The sequence below is a fragment of the Echiichthys vipera genome (genome assembly GCF_963691815.1).
Source record: "Echiichthys vipera genome assembly, chromosome: 15".
NCBI lineage: Eukaryota > Metazoa > Chordata > Actinopteri > Perciformes > Trachinidae > Echiichthys > Echiichthys vipera.
The window spans coordinates 2,625,882-2,653,612 of record NC_139840.1 but is presented as its reverse complement, the minus strand read 5'-3'; the positions used below and the strand labels follow the sequence as shown (position 1 = coordinate 2,653,612).

Here is a 27,731-nt window from a genome sequence, read left to right as displayed (position 1 = left end):
GTTTTCGTTGCCATGGGTCGAGCGTGTGTGTGTGTGTGTGTGTGTGTGTGTGTGTGTGTGTGTGTGTGTGTGTGTGTGTGTGTGTGTGTGTGTGTGTGTGTGTGTGTGTGTGTGTGTGTGTGTGTGTGTGTGTGTGTGTGTGTGTGTGTGTGTGTGTGTGTGTGTGTGTGTGTGTGTGTGTGTGTGTGTGTGTGTGTGTGTGTGTGTGTGTGTGTGTGTGTGTGTGTGTGTGTGTGTGTGTGTGTGTGTGTGTGTGTGTGTGTGTGTGTGTGTGTGTGTGTTCATTGGTATGACTCATCACGGCAGCAGGTGTCCCTTACACTCCCACCCACTCCTTTCTTCTTTCCCCACATTTTACTCTGCTTCCTGTCTTTTCCTTTATTCCCCCTCCTGATCTGAAAGGAGCATCTCAACACACACACACACACACACACACACACACACACACACACACACACACGCCACAGCTGGCCAGCATGTGCGTGCCAGGATATTTAAGCCTGTGAGTGAATGAGAGACGCGGGGGACGGGTCGGTGAACACCTGGACACGACTGTGATCAAAGTAAGTTGATCAGATATTAGTGATCAACTGTTTTCACACGCGACTGTAATCCGTCATTTGAGCAGGACAGCCAAGATATAACACATAACATCGCTACAAGACCAAATAAAACAGTCACAGTCACAAATGAGACGCACGTTTGCTGAATTTAAATGCACATTCATGAACAAGAGTTTAGTTTTATTTTATTAAGACTTGACAAACGTAAAAGCTTGGCAGGTGATGGTGGACGCCCCTTTAAAATAGCAGGCGCCCGACGATGTAGATGATCCCATCATGATTAATGGGGTCCATCGATGGTCTGTCTCCGTATAAAAACCTAAATTATTCCAAAAGTTGAAATCACCAGACTTGTTTTAAGTGGAAATGGAAACTCCCGCGGTTATGGAGCAACGTTAGCATCATGTTTCTGGCCTCCTGATGAATCTACGTCCAGTTACACACTCTTAAAGCTCTGGTTTGATCTCGCTCCGCTCTTCTTCAGTCTCTTCCACACGTCAGTAACTGTAGTGGGTTTCTTAGACTTTACTTTGTTACAGAGGATTTTCCAGAGATTCTCTATGGGGTTTAGATCTGGGGCCGTACTCACAAAACATCTTAATTCAAAGAGAAGCTGCTAACTTTCTGATTTAGGAGTAACTCTTAAAAATAAGGGGCGTTTCACTGGCTAGACGGCATTGTGAACGTGTTAGTTAGGGCGCACTCCCACTGTTCCTCCGTCCCGTGCTCCGTGCTTTAGGGTCCTTGCCCCCCCCTCCAGGCCCGTTTGTACTCACACTACCTGGGCCTCGGAGAATGCTTCTTGCTGCCTATAAGTCATCACGCCGTAACACGTCACACGCATTGATGACGTCATGGCGATGCGTGGCTTTGTTTCCAGATCTTTCCGTAGACCTCGGAGTTTTTGTGCGTCTTGTCGACTGTTTTTGAATCTTTTCATCGACCAAATCTGCAGTAAACACTCCACCTCCGCATCACACCAACGTGAACCTTTCACCGCCATTGTTTGAAATGTCCGCGCATGGTCCCTCCTTCTTTTTTCTACGTCCCAACAGGCGCACAGGAAATGACCTCAGAACCGCCGTAGGCCTCGTGCTCATACACGTGCGCACGCTCGTGCTCGTACACGTGCAAACGTGCTTTACTAAAGCCCACCTCTCCCAAACGGGCCGTGGACGGCAAGCGTGCCGCTCCTAGGCGTGGTACGGTTGCACTCACACTGGTCAAAGGAACCAGACTTTAGCCGTGGTATGGAGGCACAGTGGGAGTGCACCCTTAATAACTCTTAGCATTCAATACACATCGAAGTGTAAAGTGAGGAGGGTCTTGCCTCATGAATAAAAAGATAAAACTTGAACGTAGTGTCTTCGTGGCGGTTGCTTTCCGTCTCCTGCGGTTGGTTTGTTGACAACGTTGCGGTTGTCACGACAACTTTTGACGTGAGGCGGCGAGCTGGTTGGGATTTTGTTTCGTGGCACAAGTTGATTAATTTGAACGGGTGAATTTAAAACGGGTAAAAATGGAAACATTGCGTGGAAGAGGACTGACGATATGGAGCGAGCAGAACGAGTCGGAGAGGTGATGAAGGGACTGAGAGAAGTGAGGCCACGAAGACGCTAGGAGGAAGAGAGGGGAGAAGGCAGCCAAGTGGAGAAGTGTGTGTGTGTGTGTGCGTATATGTGTGTGTGTGTGTGTGTGTGTGTGTGTGTGTGTGTGTGTGGGGCCAGATGGCTCCAGCGTGTGGCGACCAGCCAGAGGAACAGGTGCAGGTCACATGACCAGCCGTTACCACGGAGATGGTGATTGCTTCTGGCGTGAGGATGAAAGGAGAAGGGCCCCAGGGACAGAGGGGGTGAGAGACGTAGAGAGAGGGAGAGAGAGAGAGAGATCCAGGCGTGCAGCGCTGCGGAGGGAGGAGAGGCGACACCGGCTCAGATGGAAAACACACATCCAACATTTGATTTTATAGTTAGTAGAGGGAATTAGTTTCCTTATGGCCTTAATGTACAGCTGTAGCTGCACGTAGGTGTTTCAGAAATCACCAGTTGTTGTTTTGCGGAGTCCGATCCGTCACGATCCAGGTCCAGGTTTGCAAAACACCCGGTTGGCCGAGCGCCAATGCTAACAAACGTGTTACGAAACCTATTCTGTCCTCAGGTTAAGCTAAATTCTCCAAAGCTTTCTGTTTAAGTTCATTTAATGGAGTCAAACTTAAGTCTAACTTCTTCTCTTTGTAACCAAATCTGGTTTGAACGTCCTGATTTATCTTTGTGTGAACCAGAGCGCTCAAAAGGATGCTAACATGCTAACACGCTGAATTAGCCGCGTGCTAACCCTTTAGATCTCCTCGCCGGAAACACTGGGAGCTGCTGGTCGTCCACATTAGCATCGACGCAGTCCAAACTTCAGCCCTTCACAATAAAAGCCCATCAATGTTGTCCAAACATCCAGGACCAAACTTCAGCCCTTCACAATAAAAGCCCATGCTTTAGAGGCTCCAAAATAAAGCGTAAAGTCTTCATTTTTATGTTGAATGTAAACCAGCACCTGAACCGCTGCTTCCTCTTATCAACGTCTCTTTATTTTACTAATCTGACGTGAAAATGTTCATGTATGAATATGAAATTCACCTTTTAGATTCTTAGAAGTGTGTAAATTAATTCTTCTTCCACTTCGGGGACGATCACCAAGTATAAGCAGCGCGAAAAGACCGCTAACTGCGACAGAAGGGATCCGTCCAGATAGGGCTAACACCAGCGAACGGCGTCCGACTGGTGACACAGTTACGTTCGCAAAACGCAGTGTACAAAACACTCAGGTGGCACGCTTCTCGGGTGTTTTTAAGGATGTAATAAGTCCAGATGTGGTCGAACACATGAGCCAACGCAGCACCGGCAGCCGCCATTTTTAACAGCTAGCTAATTATCATTAAGAAAAAATGGCTGTCTCTTAGGTAGCATACCTTTTCTCTTTTACGTTAGCACACCCTGCTAACCCGATGGATTGATTCACATTTTCTCTGCGTATCCATTTGGGAACTCTCCTTTAAAGATCTTTTGGGAAGGGGCGAAAATACTGGTTGCTGATTGGATGAACCATCTGTCTGTCACCAACACACGGGCTTGTGACTTTCCTCTGTTGCGGACTTAGAACCTGTCGTGCAGCCGCGTTGTTGCGGGCTTTCGCGTGGACACGTGCAGCCGCTCTCCTGGAACAGTTTGCAGGTCCAAGTCCACAGCTGTCCGCGGAGCAACGCGGAGTATCCCAGAAAAGACGCACAACTAAAACACTATTTTTAAAGTGATCTTAATCAGTCAGAGTCTTATCGTGGGGTTACTGGTTAAGAGGTTAATTACAGCCGTATCTCTGCTTTTATTATGTCTGATAACGGCCACGGCAGTAAAGTCACTTATGGGGTGTGTGTGTGAGGGAGAAGAAAGGTGCCGTCCTCTTGCACAGACACACACACAGACACACACACAGACACACACACACACACACACACACACACACACACACTCGCAGATCGAGCCAGTTCCTCTTTGCTTTCCATGCCAGAGATTAGAGGAAGCCCGGGGGCCTTTCAATCCCTCCGCCTCCTCTCTTTCTGGGGCCTCTCTCTCTCTCTCTCTCTCTCCTCTATCCCTCTCTCCGTCTGTCTGTCTGCCTGTCTCTCTCTCTCTCTCTCTCTCTGGGCCCCCCTTTCTCTTCCTCTCCCTGCCTGCATCTCTCTATCTTGCTCTCTCCGCCTCCTCTTGTCTTTCATCATATTAACCCCCTGTGTGCCAGAGCCTGAGGCACACTAATGATTTCTAAATGGGTAAATCAAACATGGCGACCGCCCTGGGACAGACAGGCACACACACACACACACACACACACACACACACACACACACACACACACACACACACACACACACACACACACACACACTTGTGAGTGCCTTGTTGTGTGTAAAAGAGGTAACACTTTGAGGAATGGTTGTTTTCACCCACTTGTTTCCTCCTTCAGTGGCTCTAAAGTTGTTGTTTCTTCTTCTTCTCTCTCTCGTCCCACAGCAGTAAGAAGGTCGAGGCCGAGGGCGGCGCCAGCGCTGCTAAGAAGGACTCCAAGAGGAAGAGAGAGGCGTCCGCCAACGACGACGTGGAGGTGAAGTCTCCACCCCCCTCGCCTCTGGAAGAGGAGGACGATGACGGCGTGCAGGTACGAGACGCACACGAGGGAGGCGATGTGGCCACGACCTCATGATCATGATAGTAACGAACACACACTAACTCTAATTTCCATAATAATCAGATTTTGAGTTCATATTTTACACCAAAGTGCTCATTAAAACGAGAAAATACTATATTTTTACGTATTTAATTCGCACATAAGTGAAACTAAAATAGGCTTAACCTCACGTTTATGTCATAAAGATGATTTATTTAATAAAATACCAAAGCACGCGTTATATCGTGATACATTAAGTCATCAAAATATGAAATTATCAATACTGGGGTAGAAGATTTTGGAGTATTTTCTCATTTAGAGCCTTTTTGTTTCCTCAGAAGGCTGCTTCCTTAAACAAACCTTAATTAAAAGGTATTTTACTTTATTATACATATGTATTTGTGTAACACTGTCAACCAAAATTAATACTGAGGAAATTAAGAATAAAATAAATGGCTAAATGTTCAATACAAGTCAGTTTCTGACCGTCTAAATAAAGAATAAGTAGAAATATAAAAAGTTTAATTAACATGTTCAGTATCAGTCATTTGCTGATCATTTCAATAAAGAATAAATAAAAATAAAATAGTTTAATAAACATGTTTATTATCAGTCAGTTACTGATCATTTAATTAAGAACTTAAGTGCAAAATTAGCAAAACGTGCGAACACCAGACAGTGAAACGTCGGCCGTGTGACGTTAAAATCGCCGGTTTGACCGCTGGATTTTCTACATTGTGATTAAAAACTATATAGAAAATATAAAGAGGGATAAAACAGATATTTTTACATGTTCATGTGACCGTTTCCATCATAAAACCCAAGTTTTAAATGACATTCCCGTGTATTACAGACACGTTTGTGCGCTCTCTTGATCACTTTAGTCGATCTGATTCCCTTAAAAGATGCAAAGCTATGGTTCCAGACGTCTGATAAGTAAAGCGGCTGTAAACCCTTTGCACGTCCCTCGGTGAGAGAGAGAGAGAAGGCGCCGAGCCAGAAGGCGTCGGCTGTTTGTGTTGTAAACGAGCGTTGTTGACAGACCAAGCAGACGCAGCCTCTCTGCCAAGTTCACATGATGCACGCTCAGCGACTTTTTCAGCTGCTGCACACGTTTTTTATTTTAATTCAAAAACAGCTCAAGATCTTTTTTTTTTACCCTATTTGGTACGAACGGCGCTCTCATGCAAATGTGTTTGTGTGGGTCATGTACACAGAGCGGCATCAGGCCATTAGCTGCAATAAGGGCGCACTCCCACTGTGCCTCCGTCCCGTGCCCCGTGCTTTAGGGTCCTTGTCCCCCCCTCCAGGCCCGTTTGTACTCACACTACCTGGGCCTCGGAGAATGCTTCTTGCTTAAGTGGAGTCTCCTCCTGCTGGACATTAGAGAGAATGCAGCTTTAAGTGGAGTCTCCTCCTGCTGGACATTAGAGAGAATGCAGCTTTAAGTGGAGTCTCCCCCTGCTGGACATTAGAGAGAATGCAGCTTTAAGTGGAGTCTCCTCCTGCTGGACATTAGAGAGAATGCAGCTTTAAGTGGAGTCTCCTCCTGCTGGACATTAGAGAGAATGCAGCTTTAAGTGGAGTCTCCTCCTGCTGGACATTAGAGAGAATGCAGCTTTAAGTGGAGTCTCCTCCTGCTGGACATTAGAGAGACTGCAGCTTTAAGTTATTTCATGATTTAAGTGAAAGGTCACGCGGTAACAAGTCTCTTCCTCTCCCCGACAGAAGCGCCGCTCCAGCCGTCAGGTGAAGAGGAAGAGGTACACGGAGGATCTGGAGTTCAGGATCTCGGACGACGACGACAGCGGAGACGACTCGCCAGCGCCGAAGTCTCCATCGTCGTCACAGCAACAGGTACGGCTGCGGGGTTCCCGTCGATGGGTTGGCTGTTGTTTGAGGGATTCTGTATCGGGCTGCTCCTCCAACACTTGGGCTGTTCTGTGTTTGCAGGACGTGGCGGAGGCCGAGGGGCCCGTCGTGGAGAAGATCATGGGCAAACGCTTCACCAAGAAACAGGTGAGAGACGCAGACGGACGAACACCGACACGTCCTGATAAATGTGTTTATGGGGACAGAAGCTTTTTGTTTGTGGGTTTTTGCACCGATGACTCAGCAAAGGTCCTCAGAGAAGGATGCTTCCTCAAACAAATACCTTTATTAAAATATATTTTACATTATTATAGGTGTGTATATATATATATATGTGTGTGTGTGTGTATATATGTATGTATACATGTATAACACTATCAACTAAAATGAATACTGAGGAAATTAAGAATAAAATAAATGGCTAAATGTTCAATATAACTCAGTTTCTGACCGTTTAAATTAACAATAAATAAATAAATAAAAAAAATAAAATAGCTAAATTAACATCGTGTTCAATATCAGTTAATTTCTGAACATTAAAAGAAAGAATAAATAATAAATAAAATAAAAAGTTGCTGATCATTTTAATAAAGAATAAAAAATAAAATGGTTAAATAAACATGTTCTGCTTATTTCTGAACATGTAAATAAAAATAAATTAAAAATAAAATAAATTAGTTAAACATGTAAAATATCAGTCAGTTGCTTAATATTTAAATAAAAGATAAATTAAATTAAATAGTTAAATTAACATGTTCAGTGTCAGTTAATTTCTGAACATTTAAATTAAAAGAATAATTAAAAATAAAATAAAATAGTTAAATAAACATGTTAAATATCAGTCAATTGCTAAACATTAATAGAAAGAATAAATTAAATAAAATAGTTAAACATGTTCAGTATCAGTTAATTTCTGAACATTTAAATAAAAATAAAATATTTAAAAAACATGTTTAGTATCAGTCATTTGCTTCATTTTTAAATAAAAAATTAATAAAATAAATAGACATGTTTATCAGTCGGTTGCTGAACATTTAAATAAAGAATAAATAAAAATAAAACGCTGAAAATAAACATGTTCAGTATAAAACAGCTGCTGACCGTTTGAATAAATAAACAATAACAGGTAAATAATCATCATGTTCAGTTTGAGTCTAAATAAATAGAAAATAAAACTTAAATTATTATCGACAGCGTTTCAAAATTATCAAAGTTTCTTTTTCTGCGTTAAACGTTCAGAAAACATCGAACGGCTCCGGAAACATCTGATGTTCCTGCTCTTGACCTCCTCGTCCCCCTCTGACGCTCCTGTCTCATGAAATAGATTTGCTAATTATTCTTCTGTCCACACACACACACACACACACACACACACACACACACACACACACACACTCTCTCTCTCTCTCTCTCTCTCTCTCTCTCTCTCTCTCTCTCTCTCTCTCTCTCTCTCTCTCTCTCTCTCTCTCTCTCTCTCTCTCTCTCTCTCTCTCACACACACTCACTGGCCCGAGTCATCGTTTACGTCATCTGATTAGCCGCCCCACAGCTGGCCCAAGCAGATTACACACAAACACACGGAGCTCAGACAGCGCGTATTCACTTGGTAAGAGGAGACAAGCGTTCTTGTATTTCGTTATGTGTGTGTGTGCGCCTCGAGCTGTGTGTGTGTGTGTGTGTGTCTCTACCCGGCTTTGTTTTAGACGGCTCGTCTAAAGAAAGCTCATCCCTGAGCCAACACGCACGCACACGGAGTCACCAGCCAACTTTCCTTTGCTAGCCAGCTGCCAACGGGTACCCCCCCCACCATCGACACACACACACACACACACACACACACACACACAGCTCCATTCAGATTTGACCTCGGGCTTGGCATAGAGCCAAAACCACAACCCTAGCTACGGCAGACGCCAAGCTAGCGTTTCCTCGGGCAGTGAGTCTATGTGTGTGTGTGTGTGTGTGTGTGTGTGATTGATGATTCATGGCATTACAGTAGTAGAAGCATGGCGTAGTGTGTGTGTGTGTGTGTGTTACAGTAGTAATGGTGAATGGAAGTGGACGGCAGCTCTAGAAAGAGCTACTGTTTTGGTATTTCCTTTTCACACACGTGCCGTTTGTGTGTTTATGGCCGTGTTGTTGTCGTTGTTGTTGTTGTTAAATCCACTTCCTCTGCAGCTTCATGCACATTCGGCCTTTATGTTGTACCACACACACTCGACAACAAAACATTGTACATTTACAAAGTGACAGGCATCAGTCTGGTGCCGTTTGAGAGCAGAATTCAGAAGTAAGAACTCTGTGCTCTCACTTTAATCAGAAATACCTCGGCTGTATGGATACGAGTGTTTACGTCGGGTCATCTGCTAGTTAATAAAAGAGCATCTTCTAATTGATTGATTAATGAACAGTCATAAAGAGGGTTTAGTTCTTGTCACAGCACTCCGCTCCAGTAGGTGGCGCTGATGCTCATTTAAGCCCGTTTGTCAACCGCCATTAAAACAACAACATATGATGTAAGTTTGTGCCAGAAAAGATCCGTTTGTGTAAATATGACGACCACCAGCCATTTTCTGTAACAAATCGATGCTTCGTGCACACACTCTTATCAAAGCGTAGGAAAGGACGGGTGACAACCTCATATTCATACACACGAAGGATCCTTTCACATCAAGCCTGTGAATGTTCTCATGTGTCCAGGTCATCGTTCTCCTCAAAGCAAGTTCAGTCCAAAGCAACTGGACTTGGTTCTTTGTCCAGGAAGACGTTTCACCTCTCATCCAAGAGGCTTCATCAGTTCATGTACGCATCTGACCAGGACCAGGACCAGGACCAGGACCAGCACCAGGACCGGGCTGGTCCTGGTCCAGTCCCAGCCTGGTCCTGGTCCTATTCCTGGTCCAGTCCCAGCCTGGTCCTGGTCCTGGTCCTGGTCCTGGTCCTGGTCCTGGTCAGATGCGTACATGAACTGATGAAGCCTCTTGGATGAGAGGTGAAACGTCTTCCTGACAAAGAACCAAGTCCAGTTGCTTTTGGACTGAAATTGCTTTGAGGATCCTTTCACGTGTTTAAAGCAACTCTTCACGGGTGGAAACGTCGTCTGTATTAAAGTGGGTCACACATGAAGACGAAATGTGGCGTATATTTCTTATTCGATGACTTCTGGACCCCGAAAAGTTGCTTGTGTAACTATGACGACCACGAGCCATTTCCTGTAACACCTCGATGCTTCGTGCACACACACACTCTCATCAAAGCGTAGGAAAGCACGTTATCACAGGACGGGTGACAACTTCATATTCACGCACACGAAGGATCCTTTTACGTGTTTAAAGCAACTTTTCATTAAAAGTGGGTCATACATGAAGACGTAATGTGGCGTACATTTCTAATTTGGTGACTTCTTGACCCCGAAAAGGCAGGAAGTGACTTTAAGGCGCTCGTCGATTTGAAAACAACGATTCCTCCCACAGTCCAAAGACGTGCAGGTGTTCGGTTCATTGATGACTCTAAATCACCCGTAGGTGTGAATGGTTGTCTGTCTCTGTTCGTCTCTATGTGTCCTGTGATAGACTGGCGTCCTGTCCAGGGTGGACCCCGCCTCACGCCCGATGTCAGCTGGGATCGGCTCCAGCCCCCCCCCCCACGACCCCGACAGGGACAAGAGGCTGAAGATGAATGAATGAATGAATTCTCAATAAAGGCGAAGTCGATACAACGTGTGACTTCTTTCCCTTCGTCGTGGCGTCTTTAAAAAGAACCGTTTCCACTTTGACAACTTAACCGAGCGTCTCCGTGTTTTCACGCCGCTGGGTTCTTTATGAAACCGTGGCCGCCACAGTTGAGGTCATTAATGTGAAACGCAGACGTGAGGATGTGGTGTAAGAACGGGCCCGCGCGCTCTTAAACCCTGTGTTGTATAACAATGACAAAGCCACTTCTGCTCCGGCACCGTGCAGCTGCTATATTTGCTTATTAACCTTTTTTCTTTTTCAGCTGGAGTCGGGGGAGGAAGCGGAGGTGGAGGAGTTCTATGTCAAGTTCAAGGGCTTGTGAGTACCGAGCTATTCTGGTCGCCTCTCTACCTCCTTTTGTCTCTCGCAGCAGGGCTTCCTCTTTATTTAGACGCACGCTCACAACGCCAGGCTGTCCGCCGCGGCGACCGTGAGCTCTCGATATATTCAACCTGAAAAGCTTCATTCACTCTCTCTCCACCCTGAGGTGACTCATTTAATGCACTCATGCATCAATAACACAGAAGCGGTGGCGGCGCAGTCATCTACGGTCACAGCAGTCGACGAATCGGCCGAGGCACATTTCATCCGTGTCCACGCGGACGCCAATCGCATCATAAAAAAAGAGATTAAACCCTTTGAACTCTGCAAGAAATGGTATTTTTCATTTCCTGGAGTTTCCTCAAATGATTCCTATCCCTAAAATCTGCACAACTGCATCTTAAAGGTCACGGGAGCCATTAAAAGTATCGAAATTGTCCAAAAATGTGAAGAAAAATGCAAAAAGCGGACGTGTTTTTCATCATTTTTTACTATAACACACAAAACGTATCAATCCAAACTATATTTTTAGATGCAGAGACATAAAGAAAGTATTTCTAAACACTCCTTAAGTTATTTGGACTGTAAACATTTAAGACTTTTAAGATATAATCATTTTATCATAAGCAGAGTGTAAAAAGGTGCTTGGATCATCTGTAATCGCACCGTACGTCCTGTTAAGGGATGACATCATCGCGAGCGTACGACGTGATCCCGAGGGGGGGGGACGACGTCGTTTAACTTTCTGCTGCATGAAGAAAACATGCATTAGATATTAAACTTTTTATTTTAGATTTTAAAGAGCATCCCGTCAACGACCCCCTACAGACATTAAAAAGCTAATGCTAACACTCGGGTACCGGCGCACTTACGTTCTTTTTAACTTTCTGCGGCAAGAAGAAAACATGCTTTAGGTATTAACATTTTTATTTTAGATGGTTTTAAAGAGCATCACATCAACAACGATCTCCCCTCGGTAATAACAGGGTTAAAACTCTGGCACCGGTGTGTGGCACCAGACGTCGTTAAAAACACGATGGCTTCAGGATGTAAACACCAGACGCTCTTATTCTATATTTCATATTTAATATTAATACCTTTTAATGTCTTCTTTTGTGATAGATAGATACATAACTTTATGTACCCATGAGGGGAAATGAGGTCATCGTAGCAGCGGTACAAAACAATCAGAAACATCAAATACAGAATATGAACTACAGTAAGAACAGTATCGCAGATAAACACTATATTACAATATGCTATGTGGAGTTTAAGGGCGCCCTCTCACTCCAAACACTCCACCTCCGCATCACACCAACGTGAACCTTTTGCCGCCATTGTTTGAAATGTCCGCGCATGGTCCCTCCTTCTTTTTTCTACGTCCCAACAGGCGCACAGGAAATGACCTCAGAACCGCCGTAGGCCTCGTGCTCGTACACGTGCGCACGCTCGTGCTCGTACACGTGCAAACGCGCTTTACTAAAGCCCACCTCTCTCAGACGGGCCGTGGACGGTCAGCTGGCCGCAGTTTAGCGCGGAGTGGTTGCACTCACACTGGTCAAACGCACTAGGCTTTAGCTGAAGAACCTGTTTTGGCGCGGTGCGGAGGGACAGTGAGAGTGCGCTCTGAGGTGCAAGAGAGAGAAAGTTGTTATCGCTGTATTCTGTGTGTAGTTTATTTTAAATGTAATGTGTCCTCTCTGCGTTTCCATGTGTAGATTTGTATATATTTAAACCCCCAGGTCAAATCCCTGGTTTCTAATGCGTTGACACACTTGGCAGTGAAGTTGTTTCTGATGCTCTGTGTTTAAAGGGTTCAGCTGCTGCGGGCGCAAATCGGCCCAAACAAGCGTGTAACCAACATTTCCTCCCAGTAAAACAGTAAAACCGCGAAGCAGCTGCACCAATCAACAGACCGCACTGTGTCCATCGTGACCTTTGTCAGTACGGCGCGGTTGATGGAAAGATCGTAACTGTTGACAAAGGAGCCGTTGTGTAACGGACAGAACTGGAGCGTGGTTTGAATCCCTCGGTGTGTCTTTGTGTCTCAGTTCGTACCTCCACTGTCGCTGGGCGGACCTGGAGGAGCTGGAGAAGGACAAGAGAATACACCAAAAGGTCAAGAGGTTCAGGGCCAAGCAGCAACTCAACAGCTTCATCACAGAGGTAAGAGCTGGACTCTGCGCCGAGGCGACCGTAGACCGCTCATGACGACGACACGGGGCGGCCCCTGAGGGTTTTCAGGTGTTGAACTCCGATGTTTCTCATTTATTCGTAGTCCTGTGCGTCTTTATCTTAAGCCGATTCAGAATAGCTTTATTGAACAGGGTCACGAAGTTTCCAGCGCGTGACACCAGCAGGGATTCGCTACCCGCTGGAACGTCTTCAGTGCTTTCTCGGAGTCTACGGCCTCCGCGCTCGCTCTGTGCTCGCTCGCTGTTTTTGTATTTTTTAATCATCATGAAAGTATTTCTCAGAAACCACTGAGAGTGAATCTTTTTGTTGCACATGCACACTGTTGTTCCCGCTCGAGGTTCACCCCTCCACAATAAACGTATTTTTAGTTTCATATAAAATCAAACGTGAATTCACGGATATGCAGGATTCTTGCTACAGATCTCTCCCGTTCTCCCGTCGTGACGTTTGCTGTTGTTGTTTACAAACCCTCGAGCTGGAGTAGCTGTAAAACAACAGGTAAACATTTAATTTCCTGTAAAACCTTCACAGTAAAAGCCCCCCGTTGTTGTGTTATTTAAAAGCTTTTATTGTTAAATCAGGGATCTTATAATCGGCTGGACGCGCTCGGAGCAGACGACACCGAGGCGGAGCGAGCGTGGGCCGGTATTAAGCTTTAAACTTTTCCGGTGGAAAAACACAAAATGAAAAGTGAGACGAGCCGTAACGTGTGTTGGGAAAGAGCTAAAAAATAAAAGACGTTCAAACTGGGGAAGAAAAGAGACGATACGCGTGAATGTTCCTCAAACACTGAACATGAAACCAGCTGTGAGGCAAGTCTCCAAGCTTCTAACAGTGAAACACCTCCTCCTCTTCCTCCTCTTCTTCTTCCTCTTCCTCTTCTTCCTCCTCTTCCTCTTCCTCCTCTTCTTTTTCCTCTTCTTCCTCTTCCTCTTCTTCTTCTTCCTCTTCTTCCTCCTCTTCTTCTTCTTCCTCTTCCTCTTCTTCTTCTTCCTCTTCCTCTTCTTCCTCTTCCTCCTCCTCTTCTTCCTCTTCTTCCTCCTCCTCTTCCTCCTCTTCCTCCTCTTCTTCCTCCTCTTCCTCCTCCTCCTCTTCCTCTCCAGATGGACGACGAGCCCTTTAACCCGGACTACGTGGAGGTGGACCGCGTCCTGGACGTTTCCGAGAGCACAGATGAAAACGGAGAGGTGCTTTGATCTCTTCCTGTCATCTTTATTTTATTTTAGCCTCTCCCTCACCACACACACACACACACACTCACCAAACCTCTTTCTCCCCCCCTGTGTGTATGCGTGTGTGTGTGTGTGTGTGTGTGTGTGTGTGTGCAGACGGTGACCTTGTATTTGGTGAAATGGTGCAGTCTGCCCTACGAAGACTCCACCTGGGAGCTGAAGGCTGACATCGACCAGTCCAAGATAGAGGAATACGAACACATCGCAGCACGCACACCCAACACTAAGAAATTGGTGAGTAGCTGTGTGTGTGTGTGTGTGTGTGTGTGTGCGTGCGTGCGTGTGCGTGGCTCGTTGGGTGCTATATGGGTCCCAGCCTCCTCCCAGTAGGCGTCAGTTTGTGTGCGTTGGCCCGCTGCCTGCTCCTTCCTCCTCCGGATTTACAGCTCCCTTAACTGCTCTCCACAGGGCCACGTTCTTGCGGTCTTACACACTCACACACTCGCACACACACTCACACACACACACTCACACACACACACACACACACGCCCTGCTCTTGTGGCCCGGCCAAACCACTAACAGTGTGTTTAATGCTGAACAGAAGCAGCTGACTGGCTGCGGTCTTTTCCATCATCACTGCTTTTCTCTCTCCCTGCGTCCGTGGATTTAACTACAGCCGACTGTTTCTCCTTAAGAGCTGCGTTCTGAGCTCCGCAGAGGCAGCTCTTTGGATTTCCCTTAAATATAATTTGTGTTTATATCTGTAGCTGTGAAGTGGAGAGACGTGGCGGTCGGACGAACGCAGAAACTGTTTAACGAACATGTTCATCTTTCTTTTTAACGACTGTTTCGTGAGAGATCTCTATTCTGAGCCCTGCTGACCCTGAACGCACCCTGCTTTCTAGGGACAAAACCGTCGATTTGCTTTGTTTTTATTGTTATTTATTCCACCTTTTGTGTCATTCATCCCGTCTTTACTCCATCTTTGAATGAGCACAAACGTAACCGTGCTTCAAAAGCATCTTTAACACGTTTAGTCAGCGCAAAATTGATGCAACACAGCAGATGATTATTCTTTGAGGATTGCCGTGAACACATTTAATACGTTTATTTGCCGCGCATGCAACATCGATCTTATTTACTCAAAGGAAAGCAGCAAAAACTATTTAATCATTATCAAAGCAGAGGTCATGTTAACTGAATAATGTGTGTTATTATCTATAAACAACACAAACGATAAGAGAAAGATCAGAATTAGGAGTCCGGAGAGTTTTCTGACAACGATTTGGTACCAAAGTGAAAAGCAGAAGTGCTTACTCGGCAGTATTTGTAAACCCAATGCTAAAAGTGAACCTGATGATTCTAATGAGGCGATCTGTAACCTCCAGGCGGTGTCTCTGCGGTGCAGGCTGCTCCCGTCAGCGAGTGTCCGAAGCTTTAAAGGGACACTGTCGCGTTTTAAGTATTTTATCACCTCAAATCAGCATCTTGATTCATAAACGCGTCCTCATTGGTGTAAAATTACCTCTGCCGACAATCTGACTCATCCTCCAAGCTTCCACGTCCTTCAGGGCTAAAAAACTACAGGACTTGAAGCTTTACGTGGTGCCGGTAAGGCTGAGCGCGTTTTAGCTCAGTGAGACGCTCTCGCCACTGTGCGTCCGTCCCGTGCCCCGTGCTTTAGGGTCCTTGTCCCCCCCTCCAGGCCCGTTTGTACTCACACTACCTGGGCCTCGGAGAATGCTTCTTGCTGCCTATACGTCATCACGCCGTAACACGTCACACGCATTGATGACGTCATGGCGATGCGTGGCTTTGTTTCCAGATCTTTCCGTAGACCTCTGAGTTTTTGTGCGTCTTGTCGACTGTTTTTGAATCTTTTCATCGACCAAATCTGCAGTAAACACTCCACCTCCGCATCACACCAACGTGAACCTTTCACCGCCATTGTTTTAAATGTCCGCGCATGGTCCCTCCTTCTATTTTCTATGTCCCAACAGGCGCACAGGAAATGACCTCAGAACCGCCGTAGGCCTCGTGCTCGTACACGTGCGCACGCTCGTGCTCGTACACGTGCAAACGTGCTTTACTAAAGCCCACCTCTCCCAAACGGGCCGTGGACGGCAAGCGTACCGCTCCTAAGCGTGGTACGGTTGCACTCACACTGGTCAAAGGAACCAGACTTTAGCCGTGAAACGTGTTTGGGAAACGGTACGGACAGTGTGAGTGCGCCCTCAGTGTCTCGGCAGAAGAAAATATTCATCTGTTTCAAAGTGGTGTTGAACCACGTCCCTTTTTTATGAATGCATAATCTATAAACTTCTATTTAATGTGCCTTTGATATAATAATAATAACAGATTGTGTGTTTTTGTTTGTTTCGCGACCGTCATCTGTGAGAACGACGGCTCAGAACCTCTGCTGTCCGTCACCTTATCAGTCAACAGCTCATTTCAGTCTGCGTTTAAATCCGCGCCCAGTGTTTCAGTGAAACCCCGTCCTCACGCCGATGATGTGCTGCTTTAATCGATGCTTTTCTTGTGCCTGCGTCTAGGATCGGCCTCCTGCAGCCGACTGGAAGAAGCTGGAGGGCTCCAGGGAATACAGGAACGGCAACGCACTCAGGGAATACCAGCTCGAAGGCCTCAACTGGCTGACCTTCAACTGGTACAACTCGTAAGTCAGCGTTCACTTTGTTTTGTTGGAATTAGCCCCTAACTGCTGCTGCTGCCGCCAGCCTGCACGTGTGATAAAACACCTCATTTAAGAGTCTTAAGTGGACTCTTAGCGGCCCTCTGGCGTGCTGCGGTTTAAGCTTTCCCACCGGCGCCGTCCGCGAAGACAAACCTCTTCATTCAGCAGCACAAATAGGACATCGCATGCATATTTTCCTGTTCCATGTGCAGCAGATGTTATCGTGTGAGGGGGTTTCTGTTATCAGAGGTGGGTTTTAGGCCTCGGGGGGAGAAACAGAAGGGATTCAATCACGTCTCTGAGTCGGACGCATGGTTTTCCAGCTCCTCCTGCACTTTTTCCTTCTTCTTCTTCGATCGCTGGAGTGGAGAACAGACGGTCGCAGCTCACTTTTGGAGGAGCAGCATTAATAAAGCAAGAGGGAACGCTGGTGCAGGTCATGGACGCACGTTGCTTAGTCATGTGAACGTCATGGAGATCGACATCAGCAGACGGAGCAGCCTGTGGTGTCTGGCAGTGACGCCGAGGACGATCCTGCTCAGGGTTCCCACGGGGCCCGGGAAACCTGGGAGACATTATTTCAGTCCTGGGAAACCTGGGAAACCTTTTTTCAGTCCTGGGAAATGAGAAAAAGGGAAATTTTTATGTGGAAAATGAATTAATTCTTCAGTTATCGAAGGGTTACGCTGTTACGGATCATTTAAACGCTCATCCTCGTCCTCTGTCCTCGTCCTCTGTCCTCATCCTCTGTCCTCGTCCTCTGTCCTCATCCTCATCCCTCGTCCTCATCTTCTGTCCTCATCTTCTGTCCTCGTCCTCTGTCCTCGTCCTCTGTCGTCATCCTCTTCCTCATCCTCGTCCTCTGTCTTCGTCCTCATCCTCTGTCCTCGTCCTCTGTCATCATCCTTGTCCTCTGTCATCATCCTCATCCTCTGTCCTCATCCTCATCTTCTGTCCTCGGCCTCCGTCCTCATCCTCTGTCCTCATCCTCTGTCCGCTGCCCTCGTCCTCTGTCCTCGTCCTCATCCTCGTCCTCATCCCTGTCCTTATCCTCGTCCTGATCCCTGTCCTCTGTCCTCATCCTCGTGCTCGTCCTCTGTCCTCGTCGTCGTCCTGATCCCTGTCCTCTGTCCTCCGCAGACGTAACTGTATCTTGGCGGATGAGATGGGTCTGGGGAAGACCATCCAGTCCATAACATTCCTCTATGAGATCTACCTGAAGGGCCTGGAGGGGCCTTTCCTGGTCATCGCCCCGCTCTCCACCATCCCCAACTGGGAGCGAGAGTTCAGGACCTGGACCGAGCTCAACGCGGTGGTCTACCACGGCAGCCAGGCCAGCCGCAAGACCATCCAGGCCTACGAGATGTACTACAGAGACGCACAGGTGAGCGGCACAGTGGGGTACCATGGTGAACGGGCACAGGGGGGTACCATGGTGAACGGGCACATGGGGGTACCATGGTGAACAGGCACAGGGGGGTAGGATGGTGAACGGGCACAGGGGGGTACGATGGTGAAGGGCACAGGGCTGTACGATGCTAAAGGGGCACAGGGGGGGTAGGGAGAACAGTCAAACTCAACACACGCTCTACACACACTCAGCCAACTCTTCCTCGCCCCAGATGTGAGTGAACGCTGCGTCTCTGTCTGAGGAAAGACTTTGCTGCCGTCAGCAGATCTGAGCGCTCGCTCCTGTGCTGCGTAAGCTCTTTACGCTCCTCTGGCTCTAAGCCACACAGCGTAAGCTCCTACTGTGCAGCGCTGCCAACATCGAACCGGTGACGCAGCGACGCCCGTGCAGGAAACACGCTGCGGTGGTGCTGCGTCCTCGCTGCTGCGTCCTCGCTGCTGCTCCTTCCTAATCCAGACGGAGGTAATCCTCAAGGTCGCCCAAGGAGGAGGAGGAGGACGGCGTGTCTCTCAGGAGGCGGCGTGTTCCTCAAGAGAGACGTGCAGCAGCGACCCGGGACACGCCCGCCAGTTATTACGCGCTTAAATTATTAATACATAAAAATCCATATAAATAAATGATATATAATAATATGATAAACTATAAAAATGTATTAAATAAATAAATATAATGAGGATAAAAAAATATAGAACATAAATAAAATAAAATATTTACGACTAAAGAAATAAAATATAATACTATAAATATATAAATTAAATAGATGATTAATAACAAATCATATGATCATGAATATATTAATATTAATAATGACAAAATATAATAATAAATAAATACATGAGTAAAATATAATAATGACTAAATAAATAAAATATAATATAACTGAACAAATACAAATTGATCATCATAATGATCATAATAATAATAACTTATAATATAAATACACTAGTAAAATATAATAACAAAATAAAAATGTATTAAATAAATTACAAGAAAAATAATGACTAAATAATTAAAACAGAATATAAATAAAAAAATAGAAAATATGTAAAATAAATACATAAATACTATCACAATGATCATGAAGATAAAAGTTATGATATAATAATAATAATATTATGATCCATTTAATAATTCTAATAAATAGGCTGACAGTGCCAGAGTATCTAGATTTATATATACGTATAAATACAAATAAAGCATTTTTCTTTTACTCATTTAACATTTTTATATTTCATATTTGTTGTAGTGATTGACTTTGATGTATTTTTATTTAATTTTTTTAAAAACTCAAGATTCAGATCATCTTGATTCGGTTTTAAATATAAATATTTTACCAAATAGAAACATTTTTATTAATGATCTGAGCCTGAAAATCAGATTTAAAGGTGTAAATATTAAATGAATGTTGAGTAATTAAATCATTTCTGACAAATCTGTGATGTAAAAGGGAGTTTTGTTGTGTTTTCGTCCTGATTTGAATCAAGAAAACAGGAACAAGTGCAAAATGGTTAAGCTCCCGTTTCACCGCACGAGATTTTAAAGGATTTACTTTATCTTATATTGCTCTTCCTGACCACCTTCTTTCCTTCTATCCTTCTCCTCCTCCTCCTTTCCTTCTATCCTCCTCCTCCTCCAGGGTAAGATAATAAAGGGTGCGTATCGCTTCCACGCCGTGATCACGACCTTCGAGATGATCCTGACCGACTGTCCGGAGCTGCGCAGCGTGCCGTGGCGCTGCGTGGTCATCGACGAAGCCCACCGCCTCAAAAACCGAAACTGCAAACTACTGGAAGGACTGAAAATGATGGACATGGTGAGACCAACTTCTTCTTCTACTTCTTCTTCTTCTACGTCTTCCCCCGGAGTGGATTGTGCTTTGTCTCTCTCTGTCCATCTGTCTTTGTCTCACTCTGTCCATCTGTCTTTGTCTCACTCTGTCCATCTGTCTTTGTCTCACTCTGTCCATCTGTCTGTCTTTGTCTCTCTCTGTCCATCTGTCTTTGTCTCACTCTGTCCATCTGTCTGTCTTTGTCTCTCTCTGTCCATCTGTCTTTGTCTCACTCTGTCCATCTGTCTGTCTTTGTCTCTCTCTGTCTGTCTTTGTCTCTCTCTGTCTGTCTTTGTCTCTCTCTGTCTATCTGTCTTTGTCTCTCTCTGTCTGTCTTTGTCTCTCTCTGTCTGTCTTTGTCTCTCTCTGTCTGTCTTTGTCTCTCTCTGTCCATCTGTCTTTGTCTCTCTCTGTCCCTCTCTGTCTCTCTTTGTCTCTGTCTGTCTGTCTTTGTCTCTCTCTGTCCATCTGTCTGTCTTTGTCTCTCTCTATCTGTCTTTGTCTCTCTCTGTCTGTCTTTGTCTCTCTCTATCTGTCTTTGTCTCTCTCTGTCTGTCTTTGTCTCTCTCTGTCTGTCTTTGTCTCTGTCTGTCTGTCTTTGTCTCTGTCTGTCTGTCTTTGTCTCTCTCTGTCTGTCTTTGTCTCTGTCTGTCTGTCTTTGTCTCTCTCTGTCTGTCTTTGTCTCTCTCTGTCCATCTGTCTTTGTCTGTGTCTGTCCATCTGTCTTTGTCTCTCTTTATCCATCTGTCTGTCTTTTCTCTCTTTGTCTCTGTCTGTCTTTGTCTCTCTCTGTCTGAGTGTCTGTCTTTGTCTCTCTCTGTCTCTCTTTGTCTCTCTCTGTCTCTCTTTGTCTCTCTGTCTGTCTTTTTCCCTCTGTCCATCTGTCTTTGTCTCTCTCTGTCTGTCTTTGTCTCTGTCTGTCTGTCTTTGTCTCTCTCTGTCTGTCTTTGTCTCTGTCTGTCTGTCTTTGTCTCTCTCTATCCGTCTTTGTCTCTCTCTGTCCATCTGTCTTTGTCTGTGTCTGTCCATCTGTCTTTGTCTCTCTTTATCCATCTGTCTGTCTTTTCTCTCTTTGTCTCTGTCTCTCTTTGTCTCTCTCTGTCTGTCTTTGTCTCTCTGTCTGTCTTTGTCTCTCTCTGTCCATCTGTCTGTCTTTGTCTCTCTCTGTCCATCTGTCTTTGTCTCTCTGTCTGTCTTTGTCTCTCTCTGTCCATCTGTCTGTCTTTGTCTCTCTCTGTCCATCTGTCTTTGTCTCTCTATGTCCATCTGTCTTTGTCTCTCTGTCTGTCTTTGTCTCTCTCCCTGTCTGTCTTTGTCTCTCTCTGTCTGTCTTTGTCTCTCTCTGTCTGTCTTTGTATCTCTGTCCATCTGTCTGTCTTTGTCTCTCTCTTTTTTGTTATTGTGAGTGTGTATTTTACCTGTTTCTGTGTTAAGATCTGCAAAAATCAATAAAAACATTGAATATACGCGGAATACGCTGGGTCGCCCTCGCTGAAACGCCCCTAATGTGCATGTGAGCCGCCCCTAAACGCTTCTATCCAGTGCTGTAGAGCGGTTTGTTTGACTCACGCAGCACAGGAAATGATCTGTGCACGCGCGTCTCTGCACTGGTTGGACAAATCAGCTGGTACTTGTGCCGTGATATCATTCCTCTCTCCGTCCCTTTTGGGGGTAAAAGTCCCGAAGACGTCCTGTTTCCTGCTTTAGAAAGTCTAATCTCCTGTGTCTCTGTCCTCCTGCAGGAGCACAAAGTTCTGTTGACGGGAACTCCTCTGCAGAACACCGTGGAGGAGCTCTTCAGCCTGCTCAACTTCCTGGAGCCGGAGAGGTTCCTGTCGGAGCAGACGTTCATGACTGAATTTGGAGACCTCAAGACTGAAGAACAGGTAAAATGGACCGTAGTGAAGAGATCAGAGCGGGTTGGTTCCTAGAATCCCGTCTGAATGAACATCGTGTGTGTGTTTCTCAGGTCCAGAAGCTGCAGGGCATCCTGAAGCCCATGATGCTGAGACGACTGAAGGAGGATGTGGAGAAGAACCTGGCCCCTAAGGAGGAGACCATCATTGAGGTAGGACCGAGGTCTCGTATTTCCCCTTTTCGACCAACCGTGCATTCACACCGAGAGTGATGGAGGCGATGAAAGCGTCAAGCTACCTTTTAAAATCAAGATGTAAATGACACGATGACACGCGATGATGCTTCCGGCGATGCGTTCTGAGTGATAAGAGCGATGCGATGAAGCAATAATGTGTCTATCGCCTCATCGCGTGTGTCGCTTGAAGTTGATTCTGTGCCGCGACAGCCCATCAGCGTTGAGATTGCAGTTAGCGTCATCGAAGTTCTCCGTGAAACATCCAGGGGCTCAACGGGCTCAACAAAGACGCCATTGTTGCAGGAAACCAGACTGTACCTGTGGATATAACATAATGGATAGAACTCTTAACTGTGGATGGCAGCGACGTGACCTTAGGCGTCTAGTCTGCCGGAAATCCAGAAGAAGAAGAAGAAAGGCGTCAGTGCAGAGTGAAGCGTGTCCCGGTCTAATCCACTGGAGAGCGGGCAGCACCTGAACGGCTTCAGAGGTTAAATCACTGACGGCCTGATCTCACTACAACACAACGACTTCCTTCCTCTGAGAGCTCATTTTTGCTCTTTCAGGAGCATTCAGATTCCTGTTAGCATTAGCATCACGTCCATTTAGCACAACAGCAGAGTAGGCTGAGCCAGGGGTTAGCTTCAGTTAGCTAGCCTACAAATGTGTTGTGGTCCACCGCCGCTGTTGTTGTTGTTGTTATACGTGAAGTGGGCGTTAGCGTTAGCATTTCTGGGGAAACCTCAGACGTATACAGTGACGTAACAACGCTGCTCTGAGAAGGTTCGCCAGTTGAACCAAGGGTGAACCAGCTCCAGAACCAGAACTAGAACCAGGTCTGGGTCGGTGTCTAAACTGTCCAAACAACCCATGCATGAGTGTGTGAAGTTGACGCCCCTGTTGTTGTTGGTGTCGTCGTCAGGTGGAGCTGACCAACATACAGAAGAAATACTACCGGGCCATCCTGGAGAAGAATTTCTCCTTCCTGTCCAAAGGAGGTGCAGGAGGAGGAGGAGGCGGAGGCCCAGGACCCGGCGTCCCCAACCTCCTCAACACCATGATGGAGCTGAGGAAATGCTGCAACCACCCCTACCTCATTAACGGTACGTACACACACACACACACACACACACACACACACACACACACACACACACACACACCATCGGGAGAGGTTAAATACCTGGATCTCAACACCTGATAGTTGGTTCAGTCCCGTCCTGGTCCAGTCCCAGCCTGGTCCTGTTCCTGGTCCAGTCCCAGCATGGTCCTGGTCCTGTTCCTGGTCCAGTCCCAGCCTGGTCCTGGTCCTGGTCAGATGCGTACATGAACTGATGAAGCCTCTTGGATGAGAGGTGAAACGTCTTTCTAGACAAACAACCAAGCCCAGTTGCTTTTGACTGAAATTGCTTTGCACACACACACACACACACACACACACACACACACACGCTTCCAGAATGAAATGAAAGTGTTAAAGTTCTTCAAACCAGATGTTAAAGCTTCTAAAGTTTAGTTTTTTTTGGCACCTGATGAATATGAATCATTTCCGCCTCGTCAAGGAGCGGAAGAGAAGATCGCCGAGGACTTCAGGGACTCCCACGGCGGCAGGGCGGACATGCCGGACATGGCCCTCCAAGCCATGATCCAGGCTGCTGGCAAGCTGGTGCTCATCGACAAGCTGCTGCCCAAACTGAAGGCCGGCGGCCACCGAGTCCTGGTGTTCAGTCAGATGGTGCGCTGCCTGGACATCCTGGAGGACTACCTCATCCAGAAACGGTGAGAGCAGAGACGACCGCAGGGTGCAGAGTGAAGGGAGGTCCTCCGCAAGTCTTTTTAACAGCAGAGTGAATAAATGACGCTGCTGCAGCGTTAATTCATCTGAAAATGAGTATTTGTGCCACAGGTGCTGCAAAACCACTTTGTTGTCTGGTTGAGAAGTGGTTATTTAGGCTGCAGGACGAGGAAGGAAGGAAAGGAGGAAGGAAGGAAAGGAAGGAAGGAAAGGTGGAAGGAAGGAAAGGTAGGAAGGAAGGAAAGGTAGGAAGGAAGGAAAGGAGGAAGGAAGGAAAGGTAGAAGGAAGGAAAGGTGGAAGGAAGGAAAGGTGGAAGGAGGAAAGGTGGAAGGAAGGAAAGGTGGAAGAAGGAAAGGCGGAAGGAAGGAAAGGTAGAAGGAAGGGAAGGCGGAAGAAGGAAAGGCGGAAGGAAGGAAAGGTAGAAGGAAAGGTAGAAGGAAGGAAAGGCGGAAGGAAGGAAAGGTAGAAGGAAAGGTGGAAGGAAGGAAAGGTAGAAGGAAGGAAAGGTGGAAGAAGGAAAGGTGGAAGGAAGGAAAGGTGGAAGGAAGGAAAGGTGGAAGGAAGGAAAGGTGGAAGGAAGGAAAGGCGGAAGGAAGGAAAGGTGGAAGAAGGAAAGGTTGAGGGAAGGAAAGGCGGAAGGAAGGAAAGGTGGAAGGAAGGAAAGGTGGAAGGAAGGAAAGGAGGAAGGAAGGAAAGGTAGGAAGGAAGGAAAGGTAGGAAGGAAGGAAAGGAGGAAGGAAGGAAAGGTAGAAGGAAGGAAAGGTAGGAAGGAAGGAAAGGTAGGAAGGAAGGAAAGGAGGAAGGAAGGAAAGGTAGAAGGAAGGAAAGGTAGGAAGGAAGGAAAGGAGGAAGGAAGGAAAGGTAGGAAGGAAGGAAAGGTAGGAAGGAAGGAAAGGAGGAAGGAAGGAAAGGTAGAAGGAAGGAAAGGTGGAAGAAGGAAAGGCGGAAGGAAGGAAAGGTGGAAGGAAGGAAAGGTGGAAGGAAAGGTGGAAGAAGGAAAGGTTGAGGGAAGGAAATAAGGAAGGAAATAAGGAAGGAAGGAAAGGTGGAAGGAAAGGTGGAAGAAGGAAAGGTTGAAGGAAGGAAAGGTGGAAGGAAGGAAAGGTGGAAGAAGGAAAGGTTGAGGGAAGGAAAGGTGGAAGGAAGGAAATGTGGAAGGAAAGGTGGAAGAAGGAAAGGTTGAGGGAAGGAAATAAGGAAGGAAGGAAAGGCGGAAGAAGGAAAGGTGGAAGAAGGAAAGGCGGAAGGAAGGAAAGGTGGAAGGAAGGAAAGGTGGAAGGAAAGGTTGAGGGAAGGAAATAAGGAAGGAAATAAGGAAGGAAGGAAAGGTGGAAGGAAAGGTGGAAGAAGGAAAGGTTGAGGGAAGGAAAGGTGGAAGGAAGGAAAGGCGGAAGGAAGGAAATGTGGAAGGAAGGAAATGTGGAAGGAAGGGTGGAAGAAGGAAAGGTGGAAGAAGGAAAGGTTGAGGGAAGGAAATAAGGAAGGAAGGAAAGGCTGAAGAAGGAAAGGTGGAAGGAAGGAAATGTGGAAGGAAGGAAATACTTTATCTTTGCAATTAGTTTCAGTGTGTTTTTCTCTTTCTTTTCCTTTTTATTTTATTTATTTATTCTTTCTGACTTCATCTTCTTTTGTTCCACGTTATTCGCTGACTTGTTTCTGTTATTGTGAGCGTGTCTGACGTGCGTTGTTAGGAGGGATAGCAGGATTCATGTTTTTCACCTTAAAGCAGACGTCCTGTACACGTGTGTTTTACCTGTTTCTGTGTTAAGATCTGCTAAAATATTATTATGTCAGGTTATTGAGGATGCATGTGTACTTACAAACATGAAACGCCACTTTGCTTTCATTTGTTTTGTCAAAATAAAACATCATTTTGTTGTTTAAAGCACATTAAGATCCAATTTAATGTGACCAAGAAGTGAGATAACCAGAAAACAGAGTCTAGTGCTGGAAAAGCTTGAAAAGGTGTGAGAACCTTGACTCTGTAGAAATGAACTTACAGCGTGCTCACACTGTCCTTTTGGCCGCGGCCAAAACAGGTTTTTCAGCTAAAGCCTAGTACCTTTAAGCAGTGTGAGTGCACCCGCTCCGCGCTCAACTGCGGCCAGCGGGCCGCCCACGGCCAGCTTGAAAGAGGTGGGCTTTAGCGGAGCCGTTTGCACATGTACGAGCACGAGCGTGCGCACGTGTACGAGCATGAGCACGAGCCCTACGGCAGTAGCGTTATGTCCGCCTGTTCTGACATGTAAATAGAAGGAGGGACCATGCGCGGACATTTAACAACAACAACAATGGCGGTGAAAGGTTCACGTTGGTGTGATGCGGAGGTGGAGTGTTTACTGCAGATTTGGTCGATGAAAAGATTCAAAAACAGTCGACAAGACGCACAAAAACTCTGAGGTCTACGGAAAGATTTGTAAACAAAGCCACGCATCGCCATGACGTCATCAATGCGTGTGACGTGTTACGGCGTGATGGCGTATGGACAGCAAGAAGCATTGGCCGAGGCCCAGGTAGTGTGAATACAAACGGGGCTGGGGCGCGGGGGGAGAGGGAGGGGGGACAAGTACCCTAAAGTCCGGGTCGCGGTCCGGGAGGACAGTGTGAGCAGGCCCTTATACGTATCAGACACTGAAATAACCGCTCTACATATGAAATATTGTGGTTCCTGGTTCAAAACTCTGAATCTTCATTTAACGCCCTTGTTTCATACGTGGTGATGTACAGATGTGACCTCTCCTCAGTAGAAAATAACCCCCTCCTCTCCTCCTCTCCTCCGCTCCTCCTCTCCTCCTCTCCTCCTCTCCTCCTCCGCTCCTCCTCTCCCACAGATATCCCTATGAGCGCATCGACGGCAGGGTTCGTGGGAACCTGCGTCAGGCGGCCATCGACCGCTTCTCCAGACCGGACTCGGACCGCTTTGTCTTCCTGCTGTGCACCAGAGCCGGCGGCCTCGGCATCAACCTGACGGCGGCGGACACCTGCATCATCTTCGACTCGGACTGGAACCCCCAGAACGACCTGCAGGTACGGACCGACGCGGAGATCTGGTTTAACTGGACGGGTAGTGGTGCGGAGTGGAGACGGCGCGTTTAGCTCTGGTTCACTGCACCGTGTGGTTAGTCTGAACTTCACCGTAGAGCAACGTTTGAGTCTCTCTCTTCCTCCTCCTCCTCCTCCTCCTCCTCCTCCTCCTCTTCCTCCTCCAGGCTCAGGCGCGGTGTCACCGTATCGGCCAGTCCAAGGCGGTGAAGATCTACCGTCTGATCACCAGGAACAGCTACGAGAGGGAGATGTTCGATAAGGCCAGTCTGAAGCTGGGGCTCGACAAGGCCGTCCTCCAGAGCATGAGCGGGCGGGAGAACGCCAACAGCGGGGTGAGGAGCATCACGCACGCATACACACACAAGCACAGACACACACATGCACACACGTTCGATTCCTGCATCATTAGCTTCAAGTAAATCTGCTTCCTTCCTCTCCTCCTTTCTTTCCTCCTTCCTTTCCTTCTTCCTTCCTTTCCCCCTTCCTTCCTTTCCTTCTTCCTTCCCACCTTACCTTTCTTTCCTTCCTTTCCTTCCTTTCCTTCTTCCTTCCTTCCTTCCTTTCCTCCTTCCTTTCCCCCTTCCTTCCTTTCCTTCTTCCTTCCTTTCCTTCCCCCTTCCTTCCTTTCCCCCTTCCTTTCCTTCTTCCTTCCTTCCTTTCCTTCTTCCTTCCCACCTTACCTTTCCTCCTTCCTTTCCTTCTTCCTTCCCACCTTACCTTTCTTTCCTTCCTTTCCTTCTTCCTTCCCACCTTACCTTTCTTTCCTTCCTTTCCTTCTTCCTTCCCACCTC

The 27,731-nt window shown here is 46.6% G+C and overlaps 1 protein-coding gene across 1 annotated transcript in view; it reads left to right on the top strand.

Annotated features, from left to right (window-relative positions):
• chd7 (chromodomain helicase DNA binding protein 7) overlaps positions 1-27,731 on the top strand; it is a 102,321-nt gene that overhangs the window by 40,387 nt on the left and 34,203 nt on the right. Inside the window, exons 5-20 of the mRNA XM_083928088.1 lie at positions 4,625-4,769; positions 6,507-6,635; positions 6,732-6,797; positions 10,647-10,702; positions 12,757-12,871; positions 14,005-14,088; positions 14,230-14,367; positions 16,629-16,750; positions 17,909-18,152; positions 19,816-19,992; positions 21,750-21,893; positions 21,977-22,075; positions 23,022-23,202; positions 23,662-23,878; positions 26,727-26,922; positions 27,105-27,272. Of these exons, the coding sequence (XP_083784214.1) occupies positions 4,625-4,769; positions 6,507-6,635; positions 6,732-6,797; positions 10,647-10,702; positions 12,757-12,871; positions 14,005-14,088; positions 14,230-14,367; positions 16,629-16,750; positions 17,909-18,152; positions 19,816-19,992; positions 21,750-21,893; positions 21,977-22,075; positions 23,022-23,202; positions 23,662-23,878; positions 26,727-26,922; positions 27,105-27,272 (2,281 nt within the window). The remainder of the gene's footprint in view (positions 1-4,624; positions 4,770-6,506; positions 6,636-6,731; positions 6,798-10,646; positions 10,703-12,756; positions 12,872-14,004; positions 14,089-14,229; positions 14,368-16,628; positions 16,751-17,908; positions 18,153-19,815; positions 19,993-21,749; positions 21,894-21,976; positions 22,076-23,021; positions 23,203-23,661; positions 23,879-26,726; positions 26,923-27,104; positions 27,273-27,731) is intronic.